Source organism: Theropithecus gelada, chromosome 9 (assembly GCF_003255815.1).
Source record: "Theropithecus gelada isolate Dixy chromosome 9, Tgel_1.0, whole genome shotgun sequence".
NCBI lineage: Eukaryota > Metazoa > Chordata > Mammalia > Primates > Cercopithecidae > Theropithecus > Theropithecus gelada.
Window position 1 is genome coordinate 94,990,768 of NC_037677.1, and position 24,874 is coordinate 95,015,641.

General features: G+C 44.7%; 1 protein-coding gene across 4 annotated transcripts in view; it reads right to left on the reverse strand.

Annotated features, from left to right (window-relative positions):
• Window positions 1-1,846: 1,846 nt before the first annotated feature.
• HPSE2 (heparanase 2 (inactive)) overlaps window positions 1,847-24,874 on the reverse strand; it is a 779,029-nt gene continuing 756,001 nt past the window's right edge. For 3 of the 4 annotated variants that reach the window (XM_025396838.1, XM_025396837.1, XM_025396835.1), the window contains one exon: window positions 1,847-4,530. In XM_025396838.1, coding sequence (XP_025252623.1) covers window positions 4,365-4,530 — 166 coding nt within the window. In that variant the 3' untranslated portion in view covers window positions 1,847-4,364. Of the gene's footprint in view, window positions 4,531-6,651; window positions 6,722-24,874 lie in introns of all 4 variants that reach the window. The other variant, XM_025396836.1, reaches the window with a different exon arrangement.

Sequence of the window (24,874 nt, forward strand, 5' to 3'; positions counted from 1 at the left end):
AGGGTTCTCTGCAGGACACACATGCGATGTTAAGGAATCTAGCTGTGGGCAACACGAAGATGAAAAATAGTTGGCCACAATCAGTCAGGTGAGAGGTAGCACAGTGTAAGGACAGCAGGCTTTGCAATGTAACAGACCTGGGTTCAACTCCTAGTTTTGCCACACTGTTTTTCTGGGTGGTCTTGGACAAGTTCTTTCTCTAATCCTCCCCATCTATAATTGGGTCTGAACACTCACCATACCACCCAGGACTGCTGTAAGCATTCAGTGAAATAGCATGTCTGATAAGAAGGCAGCACTCGATCAAGGAAGGGCAGCCACAGAAGCCTTCGTGCCATGGTTAGTGGAACTCAGAGGGAAGGGTTCTGTAGGTCCCAGTTGTTTGGGCCTTACAATAATAATAAAATTCATTTTAGCACTATCTCTCTATGGAGTACTTCTTATCTTCTTTTTAATTCTGGTATATCCTAAGAAAAGATTACAAACAATTCTACAATGGAAACTTCACTCTACTTCAATACAGCAGATTTCCCTGGGCTCCTGGTTGGGCACAGAGTGAGTGGCTGGAAGAGGGGAATCTGTGGACGTGGAGAGTAAGTTAGTGGAAAAGAGCACTCAGCAGGAGCCAGGCTGGGGCAGTTGTGCCGATGCTGGAGAGAGAAGTGGAGGAAGCTGTGCTAGGTAAGCGTTTATGCCCTTTCTTCCCTTGCCTTTTCTAAGCCATAGTGCTATTAATTTTGGTTGCTCTATTGACATTTCAAAATGTTAGTCTTCCCTTCTCCTAGTGTTTTTATTGTCAGAGGGATCCACCTGGTTCACCTTTGCTTCTGCAGAGGCTCAACACTGCCCTTGTGTTTTCAAACATAAAGCTACCCTCAATGGATTTCCAAGGTGAATCCTGCAGCTGCATCCATCCCAGACTCTGGGGCTTTGAATGCCTGTGGAGAACACCTGCAGATGCTGGGCCTCGCCATGACCACCGGAGGCTCAGGGGTTAGCACACTGAGTCCTCACCGCCAGGAGGCCACAGAAACTCCCAGTGCTGACAGCAGGTGGGAGCCTCTCAGGCGGCATCCACCAGCAGCCTCTGCCCTGCTGGAGACTGCCAGGCTTTGAGCCCACCTGCCTAGGGACTGCCTACCTGCTGGGGAGGGGTGGGGCTGCAGAGGGCCACTGGGCTTTTGGGAATTGAGGTTCTGGGAGCCCCAGGCCTTAGTCTCACTGTAGCCCAGTTCTGGTATTTTCAAACTTTTCTCCAGCAGAGATAATGCTAATATCCCACAGTGGCAGCATTGTTCAGGGCACTAGAAGAATTGGGGCTTTCTCTCCAAATAACAATGAGTATTTCTTCTGAGCCTTTGTGATAAGAAATTAGAAAGAAAATCATTCCTAGAGGCAGAAGCAGAAAACCGTCTCAACAAAAGGCAGGAACGTTTCATTACGCATTATTACTCTTTCAGATGAGCATTTCTGCCGGCCCATGCTAGGTTTAGAAGAAAGTGGCTTTTAAGTCTTAGATTATTATGGCCACATCTTGTTTTAGGAAGGAAACATCTGATCTGGGGCAGCTGCCGGATGAGCTCTTCTGTGCTTTTGTCCATGCTCCCAGCTGGCAACCTGCTCCCTTGAAGTGCATTGTGATGCTGAGTTTTGCCACAGGCTGTCTTTTGCGGGTGGCTGTGATATGGGAATCCCTGTGAGGAGCAACCGCCGCCCCTCCAAGAGAAAAAACCCAGGTGTTTCTACGGAATGTGGTTTTACAGTGAGTTTCTCTGGTATCCTTTGAACAATGCACATATTTCCTCTGTGAAACAGTTGCAAAGTTAGAATGGCAGGACTCCAGAGATAAATTTCAGTAATTCCCTCTTCCTTTTATTAACTAAAAAATAAACAAAACTTAAACCTCGTGGGAGCAGCATTTAATACACAGAGAAAGATAAAAGAAGCAGGAATTACCCATATTCTGCAAGGTTTAGTAAAAAAAAAAAAAAATCAACACTTATTTACAGAAAGTGTCTGAGTGGAGTTCTGGCTGTTCTGAATGAGCAGAACCTACACAGATGTGAAGGAGCTGTCTGGACCTGCGGAGCCGCTGAGCCTTGTGGTTGAGTGGGCAGGCTCTGGATTATTTCACACTCAGCAACCCATTCCCCTGGGTGCCCCTGGGCAAGCCATGGGTCCTCTCCATGCCTGGTAGGAAAAATGGGGATAACAATAGCAGCCCCTTTATCATGGGGTTACTATGGATGCAAAGCAAACCATAGGTCCCCAAGGCCAGGTCCTTAGGGACCTTTGGTTACTCTTGTTATATTAGGGGGCCCTGCAGTTGCACCTGTACCAGTATGTAGAAGAGATGTTGATATCTGCACACATTGTTAACAGTTGGGGGGAACAGCCTTTTAGTCTCATTTCTATTTTCCTCTTTCCCTCACTTTGGCTTGTCAATCTGTTTCTTCTTTCTCCTGTTTTCTATCCCCTGCCCTGCCCCCTGTCTCAGCACCTCACTTTCCTGCCCTCTCAGAGCTGAAGCCTCAGTGGCAGGTGCCTGGTCCCAGAGAAAGGGGCCCCTTCTGGGCAGCCTTGCAGGGCAGTCTCAGGGTCGGCCCCTGTCTCTCCAGTTGCTTCCGTGCTGAGCACAGCCACTGACCTGGTGCAGCCTGGTCCTCGGGCTCTCCCCTTCTTGCTCGCTGTAGTACATCTCCTGTATGCCGTTCTTCCTGTGCTTAGTGATAAGCATGTCCCCTCGCTTCCTGGAATTAGACAGTCAGCTTCCCTCTCCCAAATCCCCAGTTCTTCAAGCTCAGAATTCTCTCCCTCCTCTTTGGTCTAATTTCCCTTTCATCTCTCACTTTGCAGACTTGGCCCAAATCCTTAACTCCGTGTGCATCTTAGGCAGCCTCCCTAGCTTCTGCCCTCGGCAACCCTGCCTTGCCCCCACCCCATTCCTGTCCTTTCACAAACAGCAGAAATTCTATCACCGTCTCACTTGGAACAGTGTCAAATCTCTCCTCCTTCTAACGAAAGCATCATTCCTGTCATTTATCCTGAGAGAGAAAAGCACATCCACAGAAAAGAAAGTCATTTCAGCTGTAGCTCTTTGGCAAAGACTCTCATGCCCCTTGAATCATATAGAAGGTCCTCATCCCCCACTTCACACTGGCCCAACTCAGAAGCCTCCTACCTACCATTCCATAGTTTTGACCAGATCTTCATCCTCTAGATTCCCCATTCTCTCCCAAAATGGCTAACAAAGTTTTGTTCTAGCTCAAATAGGCTACCTGGGAAGAGGCAAAAAGGTTAGATTCAGTTGTGTCTTCCAGTGATGACCTTTGATTCACACCTTTTTCTTCTTTTTTTAAAATAATGATTTGAGTTAATCAAACAATTAAGGGCTTACCCTACAGAGCCCCTAATATTCTCTTAATTTTGGGGAGGTCTAATTTGCTTTGTCCAGTTGGGGTGTGTGTGTGTGTGTGCGCGCGTGTGCATCTGTGTACCTGATGTTTCAGTACGCTTTCTCTTTGTACTCAAACTCTCTCCCTCATAGCAATATGAAGAATGATGATTGCTTTTTGTTGTGCCTAGTAAGCTGCTCTCTACTCAATGAATATTGTTACTTGACTCCCATTACAACTCTGGGGGAATCTGGATTCACAGAGCAATAGAACCTTCTTACCAAATCTGGGGTGTGATTGTAATTTTACTTTTGAAGCACCCACTTCCCAGAGGAATTGCCCATGATGGATGCCACTGTCAGGAACCCAGATGCGCACGCTCATGCATCAGCCAAGAAATGGCATAAACAGCCCTCCCAGCAGGCCAGGGCTGACGCACCCATTGCTCCCCTATGGAAAGAGATGTGTCAAAAAACTCAGGGCAGCAGCAAGAAAGAGGCAGAGAAGAAGGAGTTGGGAGAGGATGGGTTTTTGCTGGTCCACCCAGGATTTTTCCTTCCTCATCTTCCTCTGAGGGCAGCAGCAGCAGCAGGCTAAGGTTTGGGTTTGTGGTTCAAAAGCTGTGTGACAGGATCATGGGGAGTTGTCTGGAAACATTTCTCCTGGGAGTGTGCTGTCAGCTCGTTTTCATAGTGCACATGAAGGGAAACATTCTGCTCTATACACATGCCTTTATCCTTATATAGGTACAGGTGATGTCTACGTTTTCCTTTGGGATGAATGTGGCCTACCTAGGCTAAGATCACGCTATGACATTTAGTCTCTTTGAAGAGCAAGTCTGTGTTGATTCCAGCAGGATGGGGCAGCAGGGGCTGGTTGCTAAGATGTCTGAAAACAGAGGATACTACTGGAGTGGAGGAGTGGAAGTGGCCCAGCGGGCCCACTGGTAGCCGTGAGTGTTAGGATAGCTTATCGGTAGCGGCAGGCCAAAGCATTGACATTCTTGACCACATAAAAGCCCATGGTGACTGGAGGGATGACCAATGTCCGGCCGGCCCGAAGGGGGCGGGGCTTCAATTCTGGGAGGGTCCCGTCGTCCACCATCACTAAGGGCTGGCCATTCAGTTGCACTGACCTACAGTGAGGAAAAACAGTATGGGACTCATTATTGCATTATAAGGGAGCCATTGCAACAAAGCCTAGCCCCAGATGGCCTGGCAGTGTCTGATACACACATACAGCTAACACTTATTCGCACTGGCTATGCCCTAGATTCTGACCTAGGTGCTTTACTTTAATAACTCATTCAAACATCCCAACAACTCCCCATTCCCCGCCCCCCGAGGTAAGGAACTATTAATATCATTATCCCCATTTCATCTAGAGTGGCTAGGTGACTTGCCCCAAGTCACACAGCTTGAAGGTCCAGGGTTTGAGCCCAGGTAGTCTACCTCCAGAGACTCATTTAGAGAAGTGAGAAGTCTGTGACGCAGAAACTGTAATGTTTCGTTCCTATTTTTTTAAAATCACAATATCAGCACAGTTTGACTTTTTCACCTAAAGAGTTTTTACCTGTGGAATGATACATGGGCTTAAGATGACTTCAGGAATCTATATAATTCATATCTCATTAATTTACTTGACAGATGAGATAACCTTGCTTGTCTAGGGTTATACGGAAGGGAGACAGAGACATAGGTAACAACTCTACTTTTTCTTTTTTTTTTTCTTTTTCTTTTTTTGGAGACAGAGTCTCGCTCTGTCCCCCAGGCTGGAGTGCAGTGGCATGATCTCGGCTCACTGCAAAACTCTACTTTTTCTAATTTAAGAATGAGTTTTGGCTGGGTGCAGTGGCTCATGCCTGTAATCCCAGCACTTTGGGAGGCCGAAGAGGGAGGATCGCTTGAGTCCAGGAGTTTGAAACCAGCCTAAGCAACATAGCGAGACCCCATTTCTACAAACAAAATAAAAGCAAAATTAGCCTGGCATGGTGGCTACTTAGGAATTTGAAGTAGGGAGGATCACCTGAGCCTGGGAGGTTGAGGCTGCAGTGAGCCAAGATTATACCACTGTACTCCATTCTGGGTGACAGAGAGAAACTCTGTCTCAAAAAAAAAAAAAAAAAAAAGAGTTTTCATATTTAATATTAACAGATGTTTCCATTTAGCAAAACAGCAAAGTAGGTGATAAAGTAGGCACTTGTGATCACAATTCGCCTATCTTGCTTTTATTCTTTCTGTATAGCCAGCCACCTTCACCCTGAAAAGGTGGACCACATACATAGCAAACTGAGAAAAGAGACACCACTCATCTTATGCTGGATGAGAGGGAAATGCCACCTATCCTTGACATCTGGTACCAGAATCCTGATAATGTTCCAGCTGTTTCTGACAGCCATGCACCCAGGTGGAAGCTTAGTTTTATGGGTCAATAGGAAAAGCCAGAAACAGGCCACCAGCTGGAAATAAGATGGTGAGTCACCCTCAGCAAATCAACATTGCATAGTGATGACTGTTTCTGGGCCTTGCCCAACCTCCAGTGTGATAACATTGCTGTGATATCATCTGAGCTGTAAAGAGAATAAAATGTTATAAATTGATATAAAGGTCTTTGTTTAGTGTTTCTTTGTGGTATGAGTGATAGACAAGGTTAGAGAGAGATAATCAGACCCATGCCCAATAGAGCAGTGAATTCCCCGAGATAAGTGTGTTGTAAATTGCTCCCATTGGAGAGCTAGGCAGAGAAGAGATCCAGGCCTGGCCCCACACGGCTAAGTTTGGGCTAGGTCCAGATCTGACAGGCCAGAGGGAGCAGGCCCCCTTCTCTTGCTAGAATGACTGAGTGAATAAGTGTGTAGGAGGCTCCTGTATGGAGAGTGAGGCCCGCCTCTGGAAGGCGTGGGGATGGGAGAATTGAGCTCTGAAGGTCAGTGTTGACTGCATCAGATATGCAAGGAGCTTTTGCTTCCAAATATGAGAAGTGACCCTCTCTAGTGAAGACAGCCTACTCACTGGAGTGGAAGGCAGGGTGAGGAGAGTGGTTCAGTTAAGTTACAAAAGAAGCCCAGATGGGTCTTCACAGTGTATTTTCATTATTTTGTTTCAGGTGCTGTGAATATTTATCACCCAGACATAAGCACAGTCAAATACAAGTTCAATAATACTGATTAATCTTTCTAAGGCATACTCAAATTTATATCAGGTCTCTGCTCGAAAACCTTCAGTGGTTTCTCCCATACACAGAATTCGGTGCAAACCTTTCTTCTGAAGAATTAGGTAATGCCCTTTTAGGTTCAGATGATCCCAGAGTATTGACATCTTTGGGTTCTGGGGAGTGCAAAACAATGTGTGATAAGCAAACCTTTAACAATCTATACTAATAAGGAGTAGTTATCCTGGGACAGGCCCTATTCTGGTTTCTTTATTGGTTGGTTAAAAAGCTAAGAGTAGAACCAGGAAGCATGGTGAAGATTCTCCACCGAAATCTGTAATTCCAGGAGCCAAGTCGCTAACTAGCTAGATGGCTTTGGCAAATCCCCTAACCTCCCTGCCCTGTTGCTTTTGCATCTGTAAGAACGTTATATAGGCTGTAACACCAAAGAAATGAAATAAGAAATATGAAAGTGCTTTGAAAGCATAATGAGCCACATACTTAAGATATGATGTTTTTGTTGTTGTTATTCTTATTCTTTTTATTTATTTATTTTTTTGAGACGGAGTCTCGATCTGTCACCCAGGCTGGAGTGCAGTGGCACATTCTTGGCTCACTGCAACTTATGGCTCCTGGGTTCAAGCGATTCTCCTGCCTCGTCCTCCCGAGTAGCTGGGACTACAGGCATGTGCCACTACACCTGGCTAATTTTCGTATTTTTAGTAAAGACTGGGTTTCACCATGTTGGCCAGGCTGGTCTCAAACTCCTGACCTCAAGTGATCCACCCGCCTTGGCCTCCCAAAATGCTGGGATTACAGGTGTGAGCCACCATGTCTGACCTGTTGTTGTTATTCTTTTTAATGTCATTGTGGACAGATGCACTTTTTGGTCTTTATCATACCTGACTGCTCTGTGGTACTGACACTTTGCAAGGCTCCATTCTCAAAACCCTCTGTCCCCTTGGCTCCCATGATATTTCTCTCTGTTTTCCTCCATTTCTGGATGCTGTTTCCTTTTGAGAGGGAGCCGTTCCCCTCTGCCTGCTTCTCAGATGCCAGGGTTCCCAGTATTTTGTCCCTGGACTCTTCCCTCCCCACACTCTGCACTCCTCCCGCAGTGCTGCTACTCCCACCCATGACTTCAGTTACTATCCACATGCTGATGCTCCCCAAGCCTGTGTCTCTACCCTACATTCTATGAACTTGTGTATCTCCACTTGGCTGTACACATGAATTTCAAAGTCACTAGGTCCAAATTCAAAATCTTCTCCTCAAACTCTGTCCTTATCTCTGCTTTTTTTCTTTTTTTAATCTTTGTGATGATATCGCCATTTATTAAATTACCCTAGCCAGAAAGCTGGGAGTCTTCTGAGACTTCTCCCCCAATGCCCATGTGTAGGGTAACTACGTCAAAATAATTCGACCTTATAATGTTTTTCAAATCTGCTCCTTTCCCTCCATTCACTGCTATGTTTTTAGTTCAGAACTCGCCTCCTAACCTATCTCTGGGCCGCATTGCTGACAGCTATCTGTTGTCGCTGCACTGCTTCAAACTTGCCAACACTCCCCTTCCCTTACACTTTATTGCGAACAATGACACCCAGCTCCAGCTACCTCTCCAGTCTCAGATCCCGCCAGGCCCCTCTCCAATGCTCACTGTGGATCGCAGACCTCTGGGAGTGGGTGTTGGTAGGGAGTTGCCAGTTATTGTAAGAATTTCATTAATAAATGCATACACAAAGATGAAGATTGAAAAAATTATGTCTTTCACAGAGATGAGGTAAATATTACTCAATGAAAATATAAGTAGATATTGTTGGGACTGAAATACACAAGTTCATTTAAAAGTATAGTAGGCTGGTGTGGTGGCTCATGCCTGTAATCCCAGCACTTTGGGAGGCTGAGGCAGGAGGATCACTTGAGTGCAGGAGTTTGAGATTAGCCTGGGCAACATAGTGAGACCCCATCTCTACAAAAAAATAAACAAAATTAGATGGGTGTGGTGGTACATGCCTGTAGTCCCAGCCACTTGGGAGGCTGAGGTGGGAGGATTGCTTGAACCCAGGAGGTTGAGACTGCAGTGAGCTGAGATTGTACCACTGCACACCAGTCTGGGTGACACAGCGAGACCCTGTCTCCAAAATAACAAAAAGGTGGAATATATTTTTCAGGCCAGGTGCAGTGACTCATGCCTGTAATCCTAGCATTTTGGGAGGCTAAGGTGGGTGGATCACGAGGTCAGGAGTTTCAGACCAGCTGGACCAACATGGTGAAACTGTCTCTACCAAAAATACAAAAATTAGCCGGGCGTGGTGGCACACACCTGTAATCCCAGCTACTCAGAAGGCTGAGGCAGAAGAATTGCTTGAATCCGGAATGCAGAGGTTGCAGTGAGCCGAGATTGCACCACGGCACTCCAGCCTGGGTGACAATGTGAGACTCTGTCTCAAAAAAAAAAAAAAAAGAAAATATTTTTCAAATGTAAATGCTAGTCAGCAGTTTTGGGATTAAAACATAAGTTCATTTAAAACTGTTCTTCAATTCCCAATAGATTTTTTTGGGAGAAGGGGGTATCATATATTTTTTAAGAAATAGATTTTAAAAGGACAATTACTATAATGTGGAAGGCCATGACATTTGTTGACACTTAAAAGGAACCCGCATGCTTGAACAGGCCAAGCCCCCGTGCCCTAGTATGACCAAATTAAATGACTTGCAGTTTTGCTTCTGAGTCGTTGTGTCATTGTGTGTGGTGCTCCCTCCAGCTGTCCTCCTCTGCCAGACTAACTGCAATGGATCCTTGCAGAGTCTGTGTAGGTGTTGCCTCCTCTGGAGAACCTTCTCTGACCCCTAGTTTGGGTTTGGAGTCCCACCTCTGGACTCTCTTAGCACTCCAAAGTTACTTCTAACTGTGGCCCTTATTATAGTGAGTTACTTGTTTGATCCCTCTCTGGGCTATGAATCCTCAGTGCCTAAAGAGGTGCTTGGCACAGAGTAGGGGTGAAATATTTTCTGAGCAAGTGAATGGGCTTTTGAGGTTCTTTTGCATTATTTCTGATCTTCCTGGATTGAGTTTCTCCACCTCTAAAGAGACTCCCTGGAGGTTTGCTGAGTGTGTTTACAGATTTCATTAATGTGCCAATTACTCTTGCTCTCGGTGGCTTGTGGAGATGTTAGATAAGATCTGAATTATCACTGATTCTCTCAGTCACTCACTAGATACCTTATCCCAACCTGACATAAGACCATTGATCATCGCCAGTGTTTTCCATCCTTAAAAAAGATCTATGCGACCATCTCTTAGCTAAATGAGCATAAGGTTTTGTGAATAAGGTTTTGTGAGACCTTGAGTCCTCATATGTCCTCATCCACAAAGTCCCTTCATTATAAAGATGGGCCATGTGCTTTATCATTTCCATTCTATTCTTTCAGCTTATATTTTTCTTTTAATATTTATCTTCTTACCCAGCAAAGTCATATCATGCTAAATATAACAATAATTTTTCATTTATATACACTGAACAGCTTGTAAGCTTGTAAACATAATCACATTAATGACAAAATTCACCAATTATGCAGCACTATTTATGCAAAGGCACTACGCTATGATTTATTTTGACTATCTCATTTAGTCCTTACAACAACTGAGGCAGGTGTTAGCATTCCCGCATTACAGATGAGCAAATCAAAGTTTAGAGGGGTCTAAAACTCACCTAAGCCATACAGCCAATGAGTGGTACAGCTGAGATTTGCACTGACACCCTTAACCATAGCCCTATCTGGCCTCCCTTGTCACATGTGATTGCTAAAGAGCCCCAGGAGATACACAGGCCAGTATTACTATTATTGTAACTTTACTATGGGGACAAGGTTAGAGAGGTTAAGTGGCCTGGACAAGGTCATGTGGTTAATAAGTGGCTAAGCTAGGTCTCACATCCTGGCTTCCTGGCCACCTCTTGCTACTATTTCATGTTATTTCTCCAGTTCCAGCTGGCGTTCACCAGGATTGTGTTTCTTTCTTTGAAAACCGTCCTTATCATATTTTCATCATATTCTGAGACCTCCTAACTGGCCCGTGACTTTTCAAATCAAATGCTGAATGATCCAGCCTGGGTTGAACTATTTCTCTTAATTCCCTAGCTTGCCTGAACTGCTGAGGGTATTTAAATTATCCAAATATTAGGACAACTGCATTTTATCACCATCTGTTTTTACAAAGTCTAAGTTACTTTCCAATTTCTAAACTTGTTTTATTAATTTTGAATGTTATTTAAAATGGGATTCAATGTGTCAATTTGGAGTCAAGCCTTCTGCTCCCCAGGTCTCCATGGGAGCCAGGAGACCCTTGGCCCAGTCACTTCCCCGCTACCCTCTGCCTACCTGACTACAGTCTCTGGTCTTCATGTCTTATCACTGTTCTCGATAGCCATGGATATTTAAGCAAGGTTTCAACTGTTCTGAGGTGTCAGGGAAGTAAGTCTAACGAGCATGTCCTTTTTAAAGCTTGAAGATAATTTTCTGGACTACAGTCTGGCCGGCGGGGAACTTTAGTGGGGAATTACGTGTTTTATCATGAGCAGTCTAGGGAGCTGCTGTGTAGTTCAGGCTGGCATATTTTGGGGCCTTGACTGGGAGGTGAAGGGACTTAAAGAAAATTGGTTCTGGCCAGGTGCGGTGGTTCACACCTGTAATCCCAGCACTTTGGGAGGCTGAGGCAGGCGGATCACAAGGTCAGGAGTTCCAGATCAGCCTGACCAACATGGTGAAACCCCATCCCTACTAAAAACACAAAATTAACCGGGTGTGGTGGTGTGCGCCTGTAATCCCAGCTACTTAGGAGGCTGAGGCAGGAGAATCGCTTGAACCAGGGAGGTGGAGGTTGCAGTGAGCTGAGATTGCACCACTGCACTCCAGCCTGGCAACAGAGCGAGACTCTGTCTCAAAAAAAAAAAAAAAAAAAAAAAGAAAGAAAGAAAAAGAAAAGTGAAGAAAATCGGTTCTGTCTCACCCACTTTCAGAACATTTGCCTTCTCTGAGCCTAGTTTCTCCAACTGTAAGGTGAGGGGTGAGGTCAGATGAACCCTAAGATCCCTTCTGGCTTAACCGTTTTTCAGTTGGGTTGCCTATGACTAACAGCTAGCCTGAGGCAAAGTTTAATGCCAAACCCAGAGTGATCCTGCATAAACAGAAATCTGATCATGACATTCACCTGTCTAAATATTCAGTGGCTTCCTGCTGATCTTAGAACATTGTCTGAAGTTCCCATGCACAGGCCCTATTATCTACTTCTCCAGGCGCGGAGAGGCTCGCTCTAGCTCCTGCCCCTTCCAGATCCCTTCCACCTCCACCTCCTTTCATTCTTTCGGGCCATTTCTCTAATCTCGCCCTAAGCGCAGAGTTTTGCACGCGGTTTCCTTCTACCTGGACCTTTCTCCATATGCCCTCCTCCTCCCTTCCAGCTTCCTTCTCCTGGCTAACTCTTACTTGTCCTTCAAGTCAGGGGTGCTCCCACAGGACCCAGTACTTCTCGGATCTCAGCTCCTGTCACACAGTATTGTGACCGCTGAGCTGATTGCTTGTCAGTCTCTCCACTAGATAGGAAGCCCACGTGTCTTACTCATCCGTCACTCTCCTGTCCGCCCACTCACACAGGAGGCGTCAATAAAAGACACATTGGATATAAACACTTGGGCAAAAGACTACTACCTAGAAGGAAAGACACTGGACTGGAAGACCAGAAACCCGTTTGAGTCCAGGCTTGGGACATGAAGTGTGCAGGTCTAGGTATGTGACCAGCCGATTCTGGCCTCAGTTTCTGGATTGTTAAATGATGAGAGAGAGGGAGAGAGGGAAGGGGGAGAGAAAGGAGGAGGGGCAGGGGAGAGAATGAGTAAGTCCGGCTGTGTGTGTGTATGGGACTGCGCCTGGGTTAGCAGCTCTCTTTCCTCCAGTGTGCTTTCCTAGGGGCCACTAGAGGTCACTCTTGTCCTACACAATGGTACCAGGACAGTGCCTTCGCGGTGGCTCCCAGGGAGCCGGAATACGTCCGCCTGTCTCCAAATCCTGCACTCCAGTCCCGGGAAGGCCAGGAGATGTGCCCGGCGCTTGGCCTCCCGGAGGAACAAATCACAGAATCAATCAAATCCCAACCAGAACTTCGTTGCGGTCCCCTTGGCAGGGGTCCCATCTGAAATGTGGCCTAATATTAAGGAAACGTGCGAAACCGGGCTGCAATTCCTGCAGGGGTGCCGGCCTCCCGGCCAGCGTGCAAGAGGGGGGTCCCGGCGCAGGTGCGGGGTCTGCGGCGCCTGCACGACTCGGCGCCGGGCTCTCCCGGGCTCCGGGTCCCCGGCCGCCAGTCGGGTCGGCCCCGCACCTGTTTGTGCTTTGCAGGCTCCCAGGCCCCCTCGCTGAGTGAGGAAGCTGGTATGTGCAGCTGCCCTGCCCTTCTCCAGGTCAGGGGCAGGTTAGAGCCCGGAGGAGGCCCAGTCAGGTTTGAGGATAGAGGGGCTTTGCTTCCCTTTCCTGCTCGGTGGGGAGACGGTGCATCTGGGGCAGCTTGGACAGGAGGTTCCTCTGAAATTACCTTGAGTGATGGCTACCACGCTGAGAAAGGCTGCTCAGAAGGGGCCCCTGCAGGTAGTGTCGCCTGGTCCCCCATGCACGGCTCGAGGAAAGGGTCTAAGACCGTCATGACCCTCTCTGGGCTGCTCCCACTCCTCAGGAGTCACGGGGAGGATTACTTCCTTTCAAGTGTGTCCTGAACTTTTCTTCTATGTGCTTTTTGCTCTACCTGGAATCCGGTGGAATCTCTCAAAAGCCTGTTCTTCCCTCCAGGCCCCGTCAGAGGTAGCCTCCTGCTTGGGACCTTGCCTGCTAACAAGCTGGAAGGGAGGGCGGCACATTATCTGCATCTCCCTTTTAGTGTCCCTCTCAGCCTCATTTTATCTGTGTGCTTGGGTCATTTTGTCCGCTACTGACTTATTTTCATTTCTTAAGTTTCAATAGTATGCGGCTCAGTGCCTTCTTGTCCATGATAGCTGTTTAGTTAATACTTGTTGAGTTCTGCGCAATCAGCCGCTCTAGGAGTCATGCCTGGTTGTATGTTCCAATCTCTTCCTCTACTGTTGTTAACAGAGAGGACTGTAAGGGATAGAGAGAGAAAGTGGGAAAAATAGTGTCCTGTTCCCTTGCCCTTCCAACAGCCCATACCCTATTTGAAGTTTCTGGTCCCTAAGACATTTTGAGGCTGAGAAGATTATCTGCCCTCCATCCTACCCTCTGAGGGACACACTGAAATGGTGAGCAGTTTTAATCTAGCTTCTGCATCACTGACTAGAGAAAATACTAGGACCCCTTTGTACAAGCAGAGCTGGAGGTTTTATAGGCAAGTTGTTAGGGATATAGGCTGTTCCTGGATGTAGTGTGGTTTGGGGGTCAGGATTTGATCTGTATTCTATCCAAGTCTGTGTAATAGTGATCCAAACCATAATGGATTCTACCATGTGCTCCTAATGGCTTAAAATAACTTAGCACACTTGGCAGACAAGATGAGAGCCTGACTAAGGAACCTGGATTTATAATGATATTGTTAACTCCCAGCATATGAGGGAATCATCTGGGGGAAGTTTGGAAAGAAAATTTGATCCTGCAACCATCTCAAAGCTCCGTATCACAGGCATATCACACTCAAACCACAGGACGCAATAGGAACCCGCTGTAAAAACCGTGGAGACTTCAGGATGTGGTTAACTATGTCCCCCTCCCATCGTAAAGAATTGGTGCCATCATCATCAACATTTACAAGTAGTGTTTAAGGGGCATTATTCGTAGTTCCATCGTTCTTTTCATTGTACCAATTAAATTACAACAGACTTACTCCTTGTCCTCTAAGTCAGAAAACACTGAAATATGCAAATGCCTGAGCAGACACACCATAATAAACATATTACACAAAGAGCAGGAAGGAAGGAAAATCAGACTGAGTCTGGATTTCAAGGCCTTCTGCAGTCTGGCCTGATGATGTGTTCGTGGGCTTTCCCTTTGCCCCACAAAGCATCCGGTATTCCAGTCACATGAGATGATTTGCCACCTCCCAAACAAAATGAGCCTTGAACTTGTGTACTTCCAAACCTTTAGTGAGCTCATCCTGGTGCTGGAAATTGCCTTTCCTACAGCGTTTCCTAGAAGTATGGCACATCCTTCCAGCTCCAGCTCCATGGCCTTCAGCCCTGGGACTTTTCAGAGTCCCAAGTCAGAATTCATCTCTCTCTTTCTCATAATCCCATCTCCTATCTTTACCCTTATGTGGTCTGTTTTGTCTCCGAGTTAAGGTATCCTCTGTGGAGAGGGACCAGGTTTCCCCAGACTTAATTGTGTGAAGCTGGAGGAGACAATATGGGGGTGCAAAGTATTCCCTTTATAGTAGTCTACAGGTGGAGTGAAGACAGGTAGGAAGGCAGGTGTGTGTGTGTGTGCATACATGTTAACATGTTTTAAACATAACATGCTTAGTTATGTTTAACACACATGTTAAAGAGATAAATACCTGTTTTATTAGGAATACTTTTGAGAAAGTATTCCTCATGACATCAGGGGTACTGGTATAATCTCAAAAGGGAAAAAAAGATGTCTCAGGTGGTACAGGCTCTGTTCCAGATCCCACAGATATCCAAGTGCAAAGTGTGGGGCGACTCTGAATCATTGTTGCAAGGGTAAGCAGGGAAGGGCTAGTCTGCACCGGTATTGCTGGTTTTGGCAGTGGGTCCACAGTTTAATGCTCCAGGCCCCTTGTCTGGAATGAGCCACATCGTGCCCTGGGCTTCCTGATGCTTAGCAGCCAAAGAAACACCAGTTTGGGGCCCAGGCCCCACTGTAGGGATAAGCTGGATTAGAACTTTCAGTTCCTCAAGGCTTACATTTGTTCATCACCAAATCACAGCCTCTGGAAGGTGCAGGGGAAGAAGAAGACAAGGGCCATTTCTTCTCAGTCTGCCAGAACTGCCCACATATTCTGCTGCTCTCTCACTTTAGAATCAACTGTTTAGAAATATGTTAGCTCTACCCTAACTTGCCCATTTATAGGTGTTTCGTCTAGGTCACCTGGGACAGAATGGAAATCCCTGCCTACAATGAGGGTCCCTAAGTGAGTGAAGGTGAAGAGGGGAGACCACAGCCTTCACGGACAGCTATGCAGAGAGTTTCCAGCTGCTGGGAGTGAACTGGAGGAAAATATATTCTGGATCTGAGAACAAACAAAAAACTCTCAAAAAATAACAGTGAAAAGCCTAGATTCCTAAACATCTTGGTTTAAGATGTCAAGTTGCTGTAAAATATAAAAGCATTTTATAATCCTCTAATCGGCACAGTGATCGCCACATTAGTAATCTGGGAGTTAAAACAAAACAAACAATAAAACCTTTGGGGAGCCAGCACTCCTCCTTCCACTCAGTCACAGAGAACTCCCAGGGGCTCATGGCATGTTCACACCTTTGGCAAAATGGCATAGCGCCTGAATGAAGAATATAATCTGGGAAAAACTGAAGATACAGATCATCTGGGATCTTGTTCTAGCAGTTTATAGAGGGATAGTGGTTCTCAACCTTGACCACATATTTGAATCACCTGGGGAGCTTTAACAACTACTGGTGCCTGGGTCCCAGCCCAAGGATTTTGGTTTAATTGGCTTGGGGTGTGGCTTGGGCATTGGGGTTTTTAAAGCTCCCCAGGTAACTGGAAGTGCAGCCAAGGTTGAACACCCTGGGTAGACGAAGGGGCGGGGATATGTTTGTAGGTGGGGGTGGAGGGGACTCAGATATCTTTCTAACCATTACATTCTGAATTTATTTTGAATAAAAAGAGATTTTCTTACTTTCTGAGTGCCATGTCAGGAGGCTACACTTTTTTTTAACCTAAAAGGAAGATGTGAACTTTCCAAAGACAAGTTTTTTGCTTCATAGACAGAAGGGAGCACTTTTGCTATTTCAGTGGAACGGCTTCACTGAATGTCTTGCCCCCTCCCACTTGTACCTTGGTGGGATGATTCTGCTCCTCGGTGTGTACCAGGGAGGTTCATGTGCAGCACTTTACAGGATGACTTAGGAAACATATCAGATGAAGCATCAGCACTGATAACCAACGCTGTGTTTCTTGAACACTGAAAAGAAAAACTTTTTTCTTTTCTTGAAAGTCAGTTTCTATAAAACCATTTAGATTTCTCTCAAGTTCTGGACTGTGTCACAGAGAGCTCCTTATAGACAGAGAGTGGTTCAAGTTCTCTTCAGGCAAGAGGAACTAGGGAATGAAGAATGTGTCATTCAGTATCTTCACTGTAGTTTTCAGATATGCATATACTTACCTATGTAGCTAACATTGGTTATAGCTACTATCTCTTTATGAGCCACAAAACACCCACAAATTAGCACAAGGGCTAAAAGAATCCAAACTCCTCTGGGTTTCAATGAGTAAGCTTGCATTAACAAGATTGGTGAGGCTCATTTCTCTACTTACTTACTTTTCTTTCTTTTTTTCTATATACTGCCTCAGAACCTTAAGTATAAGTATTTTTATAAATATATATATATATATAAATATATAAAATCATATATATATATTGAAATTTCTGCTTTTTACAGTGTCTATTTCGGCCTTTCTGAACCGGGGCAGTAACCTGAATGTCAGTGTTTAGAGTAAGTACCACTTTCCCGCTCACTCACAGCCAGCTCGTAAATCTCCCTGATCCCAGGCACTTTCTTGCCATTCGGTGCTCTCAGCCTTTGCAGCTTGTCTTTCCTGCTGAGGGGCTCTGAATGGCCTTTCAAAAGGGCTGCAGCTGATGTGGTTGATCTGCACCAGTGGGGCCTTTTGCTCCAGGTCAAAGATGTCCACTCTAAGTCTTGCTTTGTAAAAAATTATCCTATTTTTTCCTGATATTTTAACATCTGAAGCCCTGCAGGGGTTAACGGCTTTCCTCACATGCTCTCAGCCTGAACATTACAGGCACTGAGGCTCCTTACCTTTTACCATGCATCAAAACAGATTCCAAGTGAATCAAAGAAATGAATACAAGTGAAACAAAAAAGAATCTGGAAGAAAATAAAGATGCATATTGATCTGATTTCAAGAATATAAATTCATACACATATAAGTAGAATGGAAAAAAGCACAAGGTAAGCATATTTAACTATACAAAAGGGAATACTTCTGTATGTCAAGATAATACCCTAATATTATATAGTTAGAAAAATAGCAAATAAAATAGTAGAGAAAATATTTCAATGGGGGAAGTTGCCTTATATCTGTATTAGAGCAAACTTAATAAAACAGACTAACACCCCAATATAAAAATAGCAAAAGACGTAGAAAGTTCATAAAAGCAATACAATACTAACATATGAAAAATCTTCGGGCTCATTAATGCTCAAAGAATAGAAACTAACATAAGAATACTATTTTTTTATTATGAAGTTTTCAAAGATGTAAAAAATGTTACTATATTGTGTTGGTGAGATGAATTGTAATAACAAAATGTTCATATTTCCTCCTTCATCTCAGACCTCTTCAACTAAGTTTGGATGAGGTAAGAAATTTGAAAGGTGGCCAGGCACGGTGGCTCATGCCTATAGTCCGAGCACTGTGGGAGGCCAAGGCGGGCAGATCACCTGAGATCAGGAGTTTGAGACCAGCCTGGCTAACATGGTGGAACCCCATCTCTACTGAAAATACAAAAATTAGCCGGGCGTGGTGGCATGCATCTGTAATCCCAGCTACTCAGGAGGCTGAGGCAGGAGAATCCCTTGAACCAGGGAGGCCGAGGTTGCAGTGAGCCAAGATTGTACCACTGCACTCCAGCCTGGGTGACAGAGTGAAACTGTCTAAAGAAAAAAAGAAAGAAAGAAAGAAAGAAATAGAGAAAGAAAATCGAAAAGGTTCATCCTGTGAGATAAAATTCTAAAACTCAATGGATTCCAAGGTGGGCAATCTGAACACCAGGTCATTTGAGGAATGGTTGAAGGATCTGAGAGTGTGTAACTTGCAGACTAGAGTTTTTAGGTTAGATATATAGAAAAATTGATAAAGAAGAAGGTATAGATTTTCTCTTCTTATTTTTTCCAAAGCAAGAGTAGAAAGGGCAAGAAAGCACCTTTGGCCTAATACATGGAGGTTCTTTCCTACAATCAGAGCTGTCTAGTCCTAGCATGAGCCAGTTCCTGAGACGAGCCATCCCATCAAACAGAAGCTGAAAAGCTTTATGTTGGGGATATTATAGAAGAAACCTCTTGACCCATATGAGTTCTTTGAAATTTTTCCTTTATAAAGTCATCTTTTACTAACTACAGAACTTTCATAGAATGGTTTATTTTTAAAAGAAACTAATTTAAATGATCCCAGACAAGAGAAGATAATGGAAACCTGCAGGGAGTACATCTGGTTGACCAGAGTTCAAAAAGTCTAGGTACCAACTAATGTCAGCAGTGCAGAACTAAAATACTTAGATGTCTCGAATCTGCTGGGATAAATGGACAAATGGCCTACTGGTCCCAGAAACAAGTCTTCATGTTTTGTTTTTGAGTGTCTGAGTCTTGGTATTGAATTAATGGGGTTAAGGTTTTTCCGAAAGCTTCTTTTACCTGCTCTGTGTCCAGAAACTAAACATGGTGCTTCCAGGTATCATTAGTGAGAGATTGTGGCAGGTCAGGTGGTGGCCAGTTCACCCCTCAGGATTTTTCACATTAGCCAAGCTCTGAATCCAGAGATGAAATATCATAATATGATCTGGTCTGTTCCAACAGGGACATGAAGATATTTTTAAAGTCTTAGCACCTGGGAGTTACTTGAGTATTTTCAGAACCATTCTGTTTGGTTAACATCAAATGACACCTCTCTAAAGGCATGCAGTTAGATGCCAATGTTTTTCTTTGATATAGGATTTAATGAGGGTGAAATCAAAGCAAAAGTTATATCCCAGAGAGATGGAAAAAATGAGCAGTATGTGGAAAAGGAAAAAAAAGATGTTCATTTCTTCACAGAATAGGCAATAAGATTTTTGGTTCATAGGAGCCTTGAGATTTTTTTCAGTTGAAGGAGAGGCTCATGCAGATCTGAAATTTAAACATTAATATGGAACCTATTAGCCCCAAAGCAGAAATACTTTACATGTCTATTTATGGCACCACCCACAGGCTGCTTCCTGTTAGTTGTTTGTTTCTAGTAACAGAGATGAGCTCCTTTAGGAGATTCTGAGATTCATCTTGAAAGCCAGGTGAGGATATGGCCTAGCAACAGAAAGATCAAGGGACATTCTGATCGGAAACATTCACATTGAACTTTACATTCAGAATTTCCCCCTAATTTGTCTACTTGGAACTCTTGAGTACTTATAGCTATGGGACCGCAAATCTTTTAAAATTTTAGTTAGTCATTGCAAATTAGATCACCGAAGAGGAAGAAGTTTTGTCTGACACAAAGTAGGATCAATAAAAATTGATGAATGGATGAAGATATATACTTTCCAGTTTCCTTCAGAGGCCTCCCTTGTTGGCGTCTTTCCCTCAGAAATATACCTCTGAGAATGGGCTCCATTAGGTGTGAGGCAGTTGGAGATGCCTGTGTATAGGGGGTTGGAATATAATCTATTGATATTGATTTTTGTATACCTCAAATTAAACAAATCTGGAGTCATTGCTGGTTTTTAATAATCCCTTTGTTTGAGAAGAGCATAATAAAAATAGAAGGGAATTCCCCAGTTTTGCTGGAAGAAAAAAATGTGCTTTTACTAGAATTCTAATTGGGAGACAGTCTTATAAGTAGCTCAGAGAAGAACTTTTAAAAGGGTCTGAGGCCGGGCATGGTGGCTCATGCTTGTAATCCAGCACTTTGGGAGGCTGCGGCAGGTGGATCACCTGAGGTCAGAAGTTTGAGACCAGCCTGGCTAACATGGTGGAACCTCATCTCTACTAAAAATACAAAAATTAGCCAGGCGTGGTGGTGCATGCCTTAGTCCCAGCTGCTCAGGAGGATGAGATGGGAGAATAGCTTGAATTTGGGGGGCAGAGGTTGCAGTGAGCTGAGATCACACCACTGCACTCCAGCCTGGGTGACAGGGTGGGAGTCTGTCTAAAAAAAAAAGGGGGGGGTGTCTGAATTCTGGACTTGTGAAGAAAAGTTAATGAAACTGGTGTGAATTAGCCTGAAGGAGAAAACTTCTGGGTAACCTAATACTCTTCAAATATATTCATTCTATAAGGAGCCTATGATGAAATGAACCCAGATAATATCATGACAGAGTCCAGTTATCCATATGTATATTTGTCCTATGTAATTGTAATTTTATAGTACCAGACTGTTGTTGTAGCACATTGTTGAAAAAAGTGCACTAGAGTAAGGGTCAGGGGAACTGGATCCTAGGGACTTCTAGCTTTTTCACTTACTAGTTGTGTGACTCTTGAATAAGTCACTTAATGCTTTAAGACTCAGTGTCTTCAACTCTAAAATGGAAGGGAGGCAAGAATTATTCTATATGCTTCATGGTTCTGTCAGAAGGTTAAATGAGATAATGGCTATTAAAGTTTTTCATTATCTATAAAGTTACAGCCATAGGTACAGTGGCCCCCAGCGCTCTTACAAAATTAAGTGTTCAGACAGGATTGAAATTGTGGTCACCCCTTTCTGAGAGGTCTTTAAATGTGGGGCGTCTTCTAGTCCAGATGGCTTGGCCACAGACTGAAGGCTGGGGGAGAGAGCCAGGTCACCTCCCAGTGTCACTCTATCTCAGGATTCTCAGCATCTGCTGGTTCCCTCAGGTCAATGTGTCAGAACAGAACAGCCAATGTGATGAAAGTTGCTTCCCTCTTTCCTAATTTTTGGAATATTTTCCCTCCAAATGGAATTGAACAAGGCACATAAGGGAGAACACTGGGATCTGACCTAACACCTGTTCTTGGTTTGCTTTTTCTCTGGAAAGGTAAGTCCTTTTCATTTTAGATGTCAGCTGGCTTGTAAGGCCAAACTTCATGTTGCTTCTCTGTTTGTTGAGAGACACTGGAGATATTTATCAGGTGCAAATGATTCCCTAGAGCAAGGCTTCCTAACCCCTGGGCCATGGACCAATCCTGTTAGGAACTGGGCTGCACAGCAGAAGGTGAGTGGTGGGTGAGTATTACCACCTGAGCTCCACTCCTGTCAGATCAGCAGCATCACTAGATTCTCATAGGAGTGCAAACCATATTGTGAACTGCACATGCAAGGGATCTAGGTTGCACACTCCTTATGAGAATCTAATGCCTAATGATCTGAGGTGGAGCAGTTTCATCCCCAAATCACCCCCAATCCCTACAGTCTGTGGAAAAACTGTCTTCCGTGAAACCACTCCCTGGTGCTAAAAAGGTTGGGGACTGCTGCCCTAGAGGACAGTGGTTATTGCTTTGTGATCACACAAGGCAATGGGTAGATTCTGTGTTTTGCAGATGCCCTCAAAGTCTCCTCTGACTTATCCAGAATGGGAACTATTGTTCTGGATGTGAATGGGGCCATCTTCTTCCGAGAAAGGTGAGAAACCAGGGAACATGACGAGGGAGGGACCCACAGCTGGATTTTTTCTGGAAAAGAAAACTAGCCAGATACTGCCACCACTTCCTCTAGTCATAGAGCCTCTTTGTGTGGCCTTTTAGTGGCTTGACTTTGCCGGTGACCACTGAGAACACAGGCTCCAAAAGTGAAGAGGAAGCAGGGGGAATGGGGACCAGAAAAGAATAGAATTTCAGAGCTCAAAGGGAAGCTATAATCCCTTGTCCAACCCCCAACTGAGGAAGGAATCCTAGAGCACCTCTGAGATGGCTGCTCACACTCTGATTAATAGGCTACCTCCTGAGAAAGCCTATCCTGACCTCGGTCAGACCAGGCAAGCCTTTGGAAAACGAGCTCATTTTGAAGTGAAATCTATCTCTTTTAAATTGCACTCCTTGGTTTTCTGTCATTTTGGAGTGTTCTAGGCCAAAACTGTTTAATTTCACTTGGCAGTCCTCTGAAGAAAGTCCTCATGACTTACCTTACTTTTCTCCTCTGAACTAAATTTCCCCATTTCCTTCAGCTATTCCCTGAAGAATGTGTATTCCAGATGCAGAATACTCTTATTTGCATACACTGCAATTTTCTAAAACTTCTGTCCTATGGGCTAGAGAGCACCCACTTTTTGTCTGGTTCCTAGAATAAGAACAGTCTCTTATATAAGAGTTGGGACTGGAGTAGGGGGTCTTACAATTGGTTCATTCACTGAGATGGGAAACAAGAACCTTCTTGTGAATGTGGCTGCCTAGACCATACCTAAATAGTGACTCCAAGGGTGCTTCCTGTGTGATACTTGACATACCTTAGCTCTGAGTTCACATAGAGAGGCCCTTTCAGAGATTTTAAATCTTCCCAGGCCCAGTGGCAATTCTAAGAGAATGAGAATTACCCCAAGTCCTCCAGCAATCAAAGAAGTCTCCTGGCCTTTCCCTGTCCTGAAACACGAGACCAGAACACCCAACTGGTGGCTTGAATTGGGGTGGAGGGCACTGACTTCCTCTATATCCTCTTCCTGGTTCCTCCAGACAGGAGCAATTACACATTCCTCTGCTCCCAGAACTTTCTAGCCCCTTCTGAGCTAATACGGCTTCAAGCTGTAGCAAGAACTAGCAGACATAGAACACAGAGTCTGGCCCCAGAGGCTTATAAAAGACAGAAAGAGACACCAAAGGCTGAAATCACTTCCTAGCATTTCCTTTCATCCCTTTCTGCACAGTCTGCTTCACTGAAACCACACCCTTCCTGTGAGACCCCCATCCCAGACCTCTCAGCTCTTTAGTAGCTGCTAAGCAGAGCACTAGATGTGGTCTTGAACATATACATGACAGTCCCTGTCTGGCAGCTTACAGTCCACCATGGCACAGCCCAGGGTCGAGCCAATGAGGTCCAGAACAGGAGAGGTGTTAAACTGGCAGTAATTTATAGGCAGAACAGACTCAGAAGAATGAAGGCCCCAACATTTCACAGTGAATTAGTGGCAGGATCGGGGCTGGAATCCAGTTCCCTTGAATTCCAATCCAAAACTCTCTAATCCAACATATGTAAAATCGTTATGTGTGTATCTGTATTTATATTTACAGATGTATGCATATGCATGGATTTGTGGAAGGCTTTATTTCAACCATATTTTCCAAATTGAGTCTCACAATAATCCCATTTGACAGTTAAGGAAGCTCAGGTTTGATCACAAAGATAAATGGTAGCATCTGAATTCAGACCCTTACCTTCTAATTCCAGTTCCAGTGTTCTTCCAATTACCTCACATTATTATTTGAGCTCAGTGGGCATTACCAAATCTTTCTTAAGGATCCCTGTAGAATGAAATTCTCTTTGTCCTTGTCCCTCTCCTACATTTTTTTTTTTTTGAGACAAGAGTCTTGCTCTGTTGCCCAGGCTAGAGTGCAATGGTGTGATCTCAGCTCACTGCAACCTCTGCCTCCCAGGTTCAAGCAATTCTCCTGCCTTGGGCTCCCAAGTAGCTGGGATTACAGGTGCTCACCACCATACCTGGCTAATTTTTGTATTTTTTTTGTACAGAAAGGGTTTCACCATGTTGGCCAGGCTCGTCTCAAACTCCTGACCTCAAGTAATCCCCCACCTCAGCCTCCCAAAGTGTTGGGATTACAGGTGTGAGCCACTGTGCCTGGCTGGTCTCCTACATTCTTAACAAAGTTGTAACACAGCTCCTCACTAGTGTGGTGATGGCAAAAGTTGAACATACGGCATATCGCTGGCCAGTGGGAGTCAGTCCCTTCAGTCACTCTTAAGGATAGGTATAGAAAGACAGAGGTTAAGGTGTGGCCAGCTCCAAACAGCAGGGGAATCATCTTGGAAGCAGGGACATAGGGGAGGGGTAAATAGGTTTAGAGGCCTGCCTGCATGCTTGGTTGGAGGGAAAACAAGCTCATAAAAAAGTGCTACCCTTGACTATCATCTTCTGTTTCATCCTTTTGCCTTTTTGTAATTCTTAGCATGATTTTTTACCATAATCCTAACACATGTCTTGTTAACACATTATCTTAAAAGTCTGAAAACATTCCTCTTTGGAAGAACATTCTTAGGGAAAGCAATTGTATCCTTCCTCTTTCTCAACCAGCTAGATTTCTGAGTTGAGGCAAAAGAAGGTAATGGACATTTATTGAGCATTTACTATGTGTCAGGAACTTTACACAGATTACCTCATTTACTTTGCTCCACAAAAGAGGTTTCACAGGTGAGGAAACTGATGCTCACAGAGATGACATAACTTGCCTAAAGACCCACAT